Source organism: Hemitrygon akajei, chromosome 2 (assembly GCF_048418815.1).
Source record: "Hemitrygon akajei chromosome 2, sHemAka1.3, whole genome shotgun sequence".
Taxonomy (NCBI): domain Eukaryota; kingdom Metazoa; phylum Chordata; class Chondrichthyes; order Myliobatiformes; family Dasyatidae; genus Hemitrygon; species Hemitrygon akajei.
In genome coordinates, this window is record NC_133125.1 from 28071638 (window position 1) to 28083870 (window position 12233).

The 12233-nt window shown below is 41.0% G+C and overlaps 1 protein-coding gene across 2 annotated transcripts in view; it reads left to right on the forward strand.

Annotated features, from left to right (window-relative positions):
- The first annotated feature begins 641 nt into the window (after positions 1–641).
- The window catches only part of prr16 (proline rich 16), a 209619-nt gene continuing 198027 nt past the window's right edge, over positions 642–12233 (forward strand). The window contains exon 1 of one of the 2 annotated variants that reach the window (XM_073069224.1): positions 642–1920. In XM_073069224.1, coding sequence (XP_072925325.1) covers positions 1789–1920 — 132 coding nt within the window. In that variant the 5' untranslated portion in view covers positions 642–1788. The remainder of the gene's footprint in view (positions 1921–12233) is intronic. The other variant, XM_073069234.1, reaches the window with a different exon arrangement.

The window sequence follows — 12233 nt, forward strand, 5'->3', positions numbered from 1 at the left end:
ATTCCACCCCACAAATGCAGCTGGATCCTCCTGGCGGGTGATGGGGAGTGAGGGCCAGGGAAACCACGGAGTCTCCTCGTGCGCTGGCCCCTTTCAGAACTGATGGGGGAAGAGGGCAGGCGGGAAGGATAGGAAGGTGGTAGTGTTAATATGTTTTATAAAATGGGAAGAGGAGAGCATGGCTCTGCTGCGGATGCATTGGGGAGGGTGTTTTGTGAGACGCCGAGGGTGATGGTATCTTGGAGGGAAGGAGAGGCCCGGGCGCAATTTGATTATGTAATTGGGGAAGAGGTCTCTGTGATCGGATGATGCATATTTGGATGTAGGAAGTGGCGTAGGGGGCCTTGGAGTATGTCTGTACTGGGCGAAGATGTGTGTGAGGAAAGGGGTATGTGTGTGCGGGGTGCTGGTCCTGTGTAGGGGGGGGGTGTTTGAGGGAGGGTTCGTATGTGGGGTTGATCTCTGTGGAGGTTGTGATGTGCTTGGGTGGGCTGTGTGTGACGGGCGTTATATATTAGGGAGTTGTCTTCATGGGGGGATGTGATGTCTCTAGGTGGGATATGTGTGTGTCCATGTTGGGGAGGGGGAGTAGTATATGGTAAGGGGTGAACCCTGTGGAGGGCCGAATGCGTGCTGTTGTGATGTGTATACCTTGGAGCTGGTCTGTGCTGGGTGTGTGATGTGTGAGAGGTTTTTGCTGATAAGTCTGTATATGGGACGGAGGGGAGTGGGCAGAGTAACGGAACAACCACTCTGCAGCACGTGGAAGGACCTAGATCCCAGAGCCACTGACTCAGGAGATCGAGACTATCGCACTGCTAGAAACGCATTAAAAAAAATCACCACATCTCCATGTTTATTACTTTGCCAAGTTCTCTAGATCAACTGCGACTGCAAGTCGGCGGGTGGTCTGTTCGCATTCCACATCTGAAAGCTAAGTTCTCCATGAGTCTGGAGAAGTTAGATCTTGTCGATTACCTCCCCCTCTTGTTTTATCCTGTTGGCGGATTTCTGCCACTTCCATCTAGCTGCTGATAGCCGAGCGTGCGGTATCCGGCAGGCTATTTCTGGTCTAACCCACGGCAGCTAAGCCGAGTCCCTACCTCCGATTCCAGTCACTTTCTTTGCCTACTGAATCTCACAGACGATAATACAGGCGCGATTAAGCAGCGGGGAAGTTGGACACGAGATCGGATTCTTGGACAAGTATCCCCGCAAACCCCTGCCCTCTCCCAACACCCAGCCCCCTGATGGACCTGACTGAATCGTCGTCAGGGCTCTCCGTCCACCTCCGCTTCTCCGCTAGGTAGGGACTGAATCGCTTGCGCTTTTGCACGACGTTCTACGAGCCCGAAACAATCCTGGAGTGGGTCGCCGCGGCTCTTCCCTTCTCTACACCACTGGAAGGGGAGACTATGGATGTACAGACGATTGGATCTACTCGTCTCATTTCAATCCAGGGAGAGTTTGCAGTGAAGAAACACTGGCGCCGTCTAATTCCAAAGAGGCAAGGGTGGTATTAGTCAGCAAGTGCGGGATGGTTTTAATCAGAACCAGGTTGGAATAATATTTACTTAAACATTTTTGGTGTTTCTAATTTGCCATGCACACTGACGCAGGCGTACTGGCGATATTTCCGCAGTCCTTGGGAGCCCGCAGTTACACTAGGTTGATGGCAAGAGGCGCGGAGACTGAGTCAAAGGCGGCAAGAAAGCAGGAAGATGATGGGGCAGAGCGCGCCCGGTACGAGATCGTGATCCTCTGTGCCGTTTTGACCGCGCTCGAATAATGTCAGGGAACTCAAAGCAACCGGAGGGCGCAGCCTGCAAGGCAAAGGTAAAAGAACAAATCAAGACTATTGTAGACGATTTGGAGTTAGTCCTGGGCGATTTAAAGGACGTGGCTAAAGAACTTAAAGAGGTAAGCAATGTTTAAGAGAGAGAAGACTGCTAGTGTATGAGAATTTGCAAAGGAGGTGCCCGATTCCTTCGGGGAAACGCATTTATTGAGTGCGCTGCACTAGAGGAGAGAATACCCGTTATAGGAGTATTTACTTCCGTAAATATTGCCCAGATTGTAGGGTTGTCTACATTGTGCAACTTATAATTTCCCTGACCACTTTACCCACCCCCCCCCCATACCCCGGAGAAAAATTCTGGCATGGCCCGAAGAATAATACGATGTAATTCTCGGCTAATCCTCCACCACCGGCTGAGATTTGCGCACAATATTTTCCTACTGAGCCGTGAGTAACAGACAGGCGTATGTTTCAATGTCAGCTCCCCCTGCCATTCCACTCGCACGTCCGGCAGTAAAAAAATACACTTTATAACAACTTGTTTTCGACGGAGTCGCTGGTACTTCTGATGCTGTTAGTACTCAGGAGGAATGGAATATTCTATTTTATAATCAGACACGTACTTAGTAATTGTTGGATCCCTTCTCACTAATCCAGTAATTAATTTATACAGTTCAACAATTTATTGCACAGTTGAGTGGGGCCGCGGGGGATTAACTGAAGCAAGATAACAGTGGCTTGTCAAAAATGTTCCTAAATGAAGTCTATGTAATCATATCTGTAACAGTTAAACCATGTGAATGTAGTTCATGTAAATGAACATAAGAGTATGATTTGCAATACTTTCCTTTAGAAGGCGGTGTTTCTGTAGAAATTAATCTCTCTCTCTCAAATCTAAAACTCAAACGTCAAAGCAAAATTAATCGCCGCGGAAGCACGTTAGTAATATATTAAAGGTCATGATTAATTATGTAACCAATTTAATTTGTCAAAATAATGTCGATATTCTCCAGCCTTGGGGGTTGGTGGGGGATTGACGCTGGAAGGATTGCATTTCAACTCGTAATGACACAACGTGACATTCCCGAATTCCTGCGACATTTCTTTGAGGAGTTTAGCTACTACTTGTTTTCGCGACACAATGGGAAAATTCTGTACGGGAGAAGTCAGTAAGCAGGAACTGACCGGTGAGCGCTTTGTGTATTTTTTTTTGAGATTTCTTTTGGCATTCTGGCCTTGAGCGGCTTCCGACTGGATGCGGCGAAGAGTTAAATGGGTAGGCTGGGTCTTCGCGGGCAACTCGTGGCCGAAATATTAGATTAAGGAGGAGTTAAGAGTTGAAACATTCAGCCGGGCATCGGTTTGGGACCCATGTGTGATTTAAAACCCCCGAAATGACAGAGCACCCTGCAGTTCTGGAGAACATCTGGAGTTCATCCCAACCAGCTGTCTTCTGGCACGCTGCGCTCGATACTTCAACACAGCCACTGTTCCTCAGTTTTCTTTTTGCAATAAAACAAACGGGTCTGAAACACGCCAGAGGATCTTTACTGAACTCGTTGGAGATAAATAGATCTCAATTCTGACATAGACGATGACTGCAAAGAGTTGTTAAAAGGGCCAAGAATGCTTTCAGACGGTATGGACATAAGAAGATTAAAATGCGTTGATAAAAACGCCGTTTTTAGGGAAAATGCCAGAAAGGGGCCAGTAACATCATGAAGGATCCCACACACCCTGCGCCTAGGCTGTTCGTTCCACTCCCATCGGAGAGGAGGCTGCGTGGCATCCACGCCAGGACCACCAGGCTCGAAACAGTTATTTTCCCCAAGCAGTGAGGCCGGTCGACACTTCCACTCACGAACTCCACCGCTACTTTATTGTTTCCCGTCATGCACCTTATGTATAGCCTAGTGTCACTTTATAAATACACTTTATGTATCTAAGCCATCTTATATATGTATATTCATTGTGTTTACTATTGTGTTCTTTATCTTTTGCTTTTTTTGGTGCTGCATCGGATCCGGATTTACACTTTTTTTTTCGTTCTCGTTACCCTTGTGTACAGGAAATGACATTAAACAATCTCGAAACTTGAACCTATAGGATGAGGAACTTCCCGGAATGTTTGTGTACCTAAAACAATTGACTTCAAGGGGCTGTTAAGGTATTACGCATTGAAGCAGAATCACATGCACCGAGTTAATGAAAGTCCATAAAGGGGAATTCATTATTGTTTGCAAATTGCGAATAAATACTTAATTTAGTCACTAAAATAAATTGGTTATTTTTTTGGGGAGGGGGAGGTATACCTCTTTTGCTTTTATTGACTGGCTGGCAAACTACGATAACGACGTTCTCTTTTATCATTCAGTAAACCAATTCCAGGTATGAAGCTCAAGAAATCATTTGATTTGTCACGGTTTATGGCTTGTTATGCTACGTACAGATAGTTATTGACTTTTTTTTGCTGAGTGTTAGCACTGTGCTAAATTTGCACATCAACTGTTTAAAATCACTATACAAATGCAATCTTATGTTGTATTTAAAAAACCTGACTATTCTTAATTGTTCAGTTCGGCTTAATTTATTTGATGATATTGCCAGGAATGCAAACGCGCCCTGAGTTTACTTCCAGGTACTCAGCAATATATAGCTTTTAAGGCTAAACTTGTAAAGGTGCATAAATTCATCATGATGTAAAATGATCCTTTTGTGAACGTGAACACATTTTTTTCTCACAGACTTTAAAAAAAAGTGTAGCATCTTCGGCTTCCTGGAATAGGTGTACTATTATTTCCAAAGTATGATGTTCCACTAAGGGGAGGAACAAAAAGCATAATAAAGAATTCATGCAGTATCATGAGAGCAGGTTGACAATGCTGTTACTTTTCTATTGCCTTTGACAACTCTGGGCATTCTTTATGTCCAACAGTAAAGCTATATATCTGAACTTATCTTTAATTAAATGCTTCAAGCATCTCAACTGCTAATATATTATACTTAGTCCCCTTTGAGTTCATTGACTTTAATTGATATTTTAAAAAATCCTGCAAAATTTAATTTATGCTCTTTACTTTAAAAGGAAAATGTATTTTAAATAATAAATAAACAACTTTTCTATAGTTTTGGTTGTTTTATCCAAGGTTCTAAGCTTCCATGATCTTCCATTGACAGCACACATGCCACCAGGTTCAGGAACAGTTATTACCCCTCAACCAATAGGCTCTTAAATCAGAGGGGATAACATCACTAAATTCCACTCACCCCATCACTGAACCTATGGGCTCATGTTCAAGGACTCTTTACCTTATGTTCTCAATATTTATTGCTTTATAGAACTTAGAACATAGAATAGTACAGCACATTACAGGCCCTTCGGCCCACAATATTGTGCCGACCCTCAAACCCTGCCTCCCATATAACCCCCCACCTTAAATTCCTCCATATACCTGTCTGGTAGTTTCTTAAACTTCACTATTGTATCTGCCTCCACCACTGACTCAGGCAGTGCATTCCACGCACCAACCACTCTCTGAGTGAAAAACCTTCTCTAATATCCCCCTTGAACTTCCCTCCCCTTACCTTAAAGCCATGTCCTCTTGTACTGAGCAGTGGTGCCCTGGGGAAAAAGTACTGGCTGTCCACTCTGTCTATTCCTCTTAATATCTTTTACACCTCTATCATGTCTTCTCTCATCCTCCTTCTCTCCAGAGAGTAAAGCCCTAGCTCCGTTAATCTCTGATCATAATCCATACTCTCTAAACCAGGCAGCATCCTGGTAAATCTCCTCTGTACCCTTTCTAATGCTTCCACATCCTTCCTATACTGAGGCAACCAGAACTGAACACAGTACTCCAAGTGTGGCCTAACTAGAGTCTTATAGAGCTGCATCATTACATTGTGCCTTTTAAACTCTATCCCTTGACTTACGAAAGCTAACACCCCATAAGCTTTCTTAACTACCCTATCTATCTGTGAGGCAACTTTCAGGGATCTGTGGACATGTACCCCCAGATCCCTCTGCTCCTCCACACTACCAAGTATCCTGCCATTTACTTTGTACTCTGCCTTGGAGTTTGTCCTTCCAAAGTGTACCACCTCACACTTCTCCAGATTGAACTTCATCTACCACTTCTCAGCCCACTTCTGCATCCTACCAATGTCTCTCTGCGATCTTTGACAATCCTCTACACTATCTACAACACCACCAGCCTTTGTGTCGTCTGCAAACTTGCCAACCCACCCTTCTACCCCCACATCCAGGTCATTAATAAAAATCACAAAAAGTAGAGGTCCCAGAACAGATCCTTGTGAGACACCAATAGTCACAACCCTCCAATCTGAATGTACTCCCTCCACCACGGCCTTCTGCAGTCAAGCCAATTCTGAATCCACTTGGCCAAACTTCCCTGGATCCCATGCCTTCTGACCTTCTGAATAAGCCTACCGTGTGGAACCTTGTCAAATGCCTTACTAAAATCCATGTAGATCACATCCACTGCACTACCCTCATCTATACGCCTGGTCACCTCCTCAAAGAACTCTATCAGGCTTGTTAGGCACGATCTGCTCTTCACAAAGCCATGCTGACTGTCCCTGATCAGACCATGATTCTCCAAATGCCCATAGATCCTATCTCTAAGAATCTTTTCCAACAGCTTTCCCACCACAGACATAAGGCTCACTGGTCTATAATTACCCAGATTATCCCTACTACCTTTTTTGAACAAGGGGACAACATTCACCTCCCTCCAATCCTCTGGTACCATTCCCGTGGACAACGAGGACATAAAGATCCTAGCCAGAGGTTCAGCAATTTTTTCCCTTGCCTCGTGGAGCAGCCTGGGGAATATTCCATCAGGCCCTGGGGACTTATCCATCCTAATGTACTAACAAGTCCAACACCTCCTCTCCCTTAATATCAACATGCTCCAGAACATCAACCTCACTCATATTGTCCTCACCGTCAACAAGCTCCTTCTCAGTGGTGAATACCGAAGAGAAGTATTCATTGAGGACCTCACTCACTTCCACAGCCTCCAGGCACATCTTCCCACTTTTATCTCTAATCAGTCCTACCTTCACTCCTGACATCCTTTTGTTCTTCACATAATTGAAGAATGCCTTGGGGTTTTCCTTTACCCTACTCGCCAAGGCCTTCTCATGCCCCCTTCTTGCTCTTCTCAGCCCCTTCTTAAGCTCCTTTCTTGCTATCCTATATTCCTCAATAGACCCATCTGATCCTTGCTTCCTAAACCTCATGTATGCTGCCTTCTTCCACCTGACTAGATTTTCCACTTCACTTGTCACCCATGGTTCCTTCACCCTACCATTCTTTATCTTCCTCACTGGGACAAATTTATCCCTAACATCCTGCAAGAGATCCTTAAACATCAACCACATGTCCATAGTACATTTCCCTGCAAAAACATCATCCCAATTCACACCCGCAAGTTCTAGCCTTATAGCCTCATAATTTGCCCTTCCCCAATTAAAAATTTTCCTGTCCTCTCTGATTCTATCCTTTTCCATGATAATGCTAAAGGTTAGGGAGCGGTGATCACTGTCCCCCAGATGCTCACCCACTGAGAGATCTGTGACCTGACCCAGTTCGTTACCTAATACTAGATCTAGTATGGCATTCCCCCTAGTTGGCCTGTCAAATATAATAATATATTTATAATATATATTTATTATTATTAATTTTTCCTCTCTTGTATTTGCACAGTTTGTTGTCTTTTGTACATTGATTGTCTGTCTTGTTGGGTATGGTCTTTCATTGATTCCAATCTGTTTCTTGTACTTACGTTGAATGCCCACAAGAATATGAATCTATCGGTTGTATATGGTGACATATATTACTTTGATAATAGAAAATACTTTGAACATTGAACTTTCAAATACATATCTTGATATTCATTGTTTTATGTTATCTATAATAAAGGTCAATACCAAAATCCCATTTGTCTTGTTTGGAAGCACAGTCATAATTTCACTTAAAGATTTATCTTGCCACACTAGCAGCTGAATGATTAAAAACAAATTGCTCCTTCAGATAACCCATGAAAGGATGCATCTCATGGTTATTGTTGTTTTGAATAGTCATTTTAAATATATAAACTCAGCTGCATTATACTTACTTTTGAGTTATAATGAGAACCAGATTCCTTTCTGTTCTAATGGGTGTGCACTGAGTTTATCAAAAAGCCTCTTGAAAGCCACAATTCTATCTTCTTCCACTACACCCCTGGCACCACATTCCAGGCAATTACCAAAATGTTCAAAAAAAAGACCTGCCTGACACATTCACTTCAAACCTTCACATTAAAGTTTCACCCTCCAATGTTCAATGTATCTACCTGGGAAAAGGATTTTGGCTATGTACCTTATCTATGCCTGTCATCATTTTATGAACTTCTATTAGGTTTAACCTCAGTCCCCAATGTTCGAGAAAACAATCCAGGTTTGTTTAATGTCTCTTGATTGTAAATGCAAGCTAATGTAGGCTAGTAAACCACTTCTAAACCTATCTACAAACCATTACTCTTCCTGTAATGGGGTGACCAGAATGTCACAATATACTCAAGTGTGGCATAACCAAAGTTTTATAAATTCACAACATGACTTTCTGAATCTATGTTTCTGATAATGAAGGTAAGCATGCCATACACCCTCTTTGCCACATTAAGGGCGATATGGGTTTTGACCCAAGATGCCTCTGCATATCAATGCTGTTAAGGGCCTGGCATTAATTGTACACTTTCCCTTTATATTTGACCTTCAAAAGTGCAACACCTCACACTTCCATGGAATATACTCCATTTGCCTTTTCTCCATCGATGATGTATAACCTTCTGTATCATTTGATGACCTTCTCTGCCTGCAACCCCACAAATGTTTATGTTTTCTGCAAACCAACTGTCTACATTCAGGTATTCATCCAAGACATTTCTACAAACAACTGAGGTCCCAGCACTGATCTTTGTAGAACACCACTGGTCACATACATATCGTACCTGATAATAATTAGCTTCACGGATTATTAAAGCAACACACACAGAAGTGCTGGAGGAATTCAGCACGTATAACCTTGTACGTATAACCTATCGTGTCCTTGATATGTCTTGTCCACTGCATAGGCAGCAGTGATGCTGCTGATGTAGAGAATGTTCAAAAAGCTTTAAGATGAAGAATTATTTGTGCTAATAATATGAGAAAGCAACATAAAAAAGTTGAGGAATCTAAAAGAAAGAATCATGGAAAACAATGTAAACAAAAACTAGATAATTGAGGATGTGCAACATTCATAAATAGCAGAAAAAAAACTAACGAATGTGTAAAATACTGGGTAATTTAGCAACTTTATTATGAGGTAGTGGCATAGTGGTTAGCATACTTCTATTGCAGTGCCAGCAGCCGGGGTTCAATTCTGCCTCTGTCTGTCATGAGATTTTTACCTTCTCCCCATGACTTCATGGGTTTCATTCAGGTTCTCCGATCTTCTCTCATATTCCAAAGACATACTTGTTTGTGTTAGTAAGCTGTCAGCATGCTATGTTGGTGCAGGATACTACCAAGCACATCCCCAGATTGGGTCGATGGATCACGCAAATGACACATCTCACTGTATGGTTTGATGTTTCGATGTACATATGACAGATAAAGCTAATCTTTAATCATCAGTCTTAATATAGATTTAGAAGGATTTCAAATGTATAATTGGAAAGAAATGCAAGAGCAAGCTGTTTGCAAAAGCTGGGTAATGTTTGGGCACCAGAGGGCTGATGTGGGAATGTTACCCATAGGGATGATCAAGTAGAAAAAAGTACATTTGTTCTTTTTACAGTCAGTGTGGCCTTAAATTTTATTGTGCTCACACAATGTGTGAATTTGAAATGGAGGAGGCCAACCTTGACAGATCAAAGGAAGCTGGTGATGAGTGCCATCAACAAAATAAAAATACTTGAGTTACTTTTCATTCTTGTTAAATGAAGTAAAAATTCAAATGTGCTGGTGCTTCTAAACCAGCAGGAAGCTTGCAAGGAGAAGAAAAGTGAAGATATTTGATGGTGTTCATAATGCAGCTGAGTATCTAGAACAGTTAAGTGACATAAAATGGAATGCTTCTCAGGAGCTGATTATTTATTCAACATAAAGAAGTTAATAATAGCGTATCTAGAGAGGTCAAACATTTAAGGAACATTTTTTTAAATTTTATGTGTGCTGTAGTATAAACACAAATGTTATAGACTGAATAGATACTAAGATAATTCAATATACATTAAAAATCATGCAGCCAAATAGTACTTTTTGTATTCTTTAATTTTAAGTGGACAATATTTTATGACTTAAACAATTTTCTTAATTATTAAATTGAGTCTTGTATTAATACTGATCTATTTGATTTTATGAGTTATCCCACAATGATTATTGTTCATATCAGTTACTTTATGCCAATTGTATTTTTAATATAAATCATATGATAATATAAAAACATCCATTTGATTATAAATATCTTTGCTTGGATTATGACCTGATGCTTTTTGATCCAGAGGTCTTTTCTAGTTTGGGTGATACAAGAATAGATGTAATGATCCATTGTAAAAGTCATGTAGCATTACCACATACACTGAAATTATGCTTATTGACTACAATGAATCATCAGCCATTGTTAAGCCTGCCATTATCTAATTAGTTGAAAATGGTTCCATTAACAAAACACTGTGAAATGCAATAGTAAGATGTTCTCTCTTTTTAAAAATGAATGAAAGTTTTGTTCTCTACATGACTAAAATAGAGACATTTCATGTCCACTAAATTCATTTGAAGAGTTAAGGTCTATAAAATACAATTATAAGTCTCCTTCAGTCAGAAGCAGGGTAAATTATAGTTGGGACCATGGATGGACACACCAGAAAACTGAACATCAATGGTGTAGAAAATGCAAGAATCATGTCTGTGATATGTACAACTAACATTATTAATACCCACTGGCATGGTAATAGTTAACATGTTAAACAGCTTAATTAAAGCTTATTTGTTGAGGTAGTTTGTCACGTGACATAAATGACCTGGCATGAGACAGGATGTTAAATAAACTGAAGAGATACATTTTGGGCATCATGGTAGCATAATGTTATTACAGCTCAGGGCGTACCAGAGTTTGGAGTTCAATTCTGGCACAAATCTGTAAAGAGTCTCTGTATGACCTCCCTATGGATTGTATTGGTTTCCCCCGGATTCTTTAGTTTCCTCCCACAGTTCAAAGATGTATTAGATAGGTTAATTTGTCTTTGTAAATTGTCACATGTGTAGATTAGGGTTAAATGGGTTTCATTGTGTTTTTTGAGGGTTGCTGCGGCAGTGTGACTAAAAGGGCCAGAAGGACATACTCCACATTGTATAACTAAAACTAAAACACTCTTTCTAATCCTGCTCCATCTGTGCCTAACAAAATGATTTAGACGACTAGTTTATCGTTGGTAGTCAATAATTTTAAAATGTATTGCATCTAATCATTTCTGCTATGTTCTCTGTGTAAGCAGTGGGAAACGGTTGTAAAAACATTGACTATTTCTTGTGCCCTTCATGAAAACCATGGAGTCATATCAAATGATGCATACACTGATGTCAGTGTAGAGATGTTCTACACAAATTATCTTTTTGGAAATCGCATATGAAATATTAAATGAAAAAAATTGGTTATTTGTGACTGAAAAGCAAAAACCATGGATAATTGAAATTTGAAATCAAATCAAAAATTGTCTAAAATACTCAGCACATTTGGCTGCATGTGCGGAGAGAGAAATAATTTGTTTCAGGTTGTCGTTGACCTAAAATTAATTAATTTTTTTTCCACAGATGCTGAATCACCAATTCAGTATTGCCCGCACTCTGTTTTTATTTTGGTTGATTTGTGAATCCTTGTTATCTGACTTCCATGATTACAACTCTGAAGGAGGTTATTCATTCCACCAAGTCTATGCAGGACTAAAAAGATCTACCCAGTTTGATCTCATCTTCCTGCACTAGGGCTGTGGTCCTGAAGTTCACGGCTCTTCAGGTGTACTTAAATATCTTGAGGGTTTCTGTCTCTATCAGACAGTGATCCCATTAAAAACTGAAATATCACCTTTAGGTGTGATTTGTCTTCTTGCTACCTGTAGAAAACAGGACTATAAAATTTCCAGTATAGCATCATCAATGGGCCAACAAAGGAAGGAGAGCCACAGACCCCGTTCTTCGTTATGAATCTATCTGCAAAATCCATCAAATTTCATGGAAGTTTGTCTTTGGAAATTGGAATTGTTGAATGGAAATGCCAGTAACTTGTCTTTAATAGAGTTGAGGTTGAGTTGTCCTCATCATAACTGACTTTGTTAAGAAATATTGAACTCTCTGAAGGTGTGGCTGGATTGAAGAGGTTCTACCA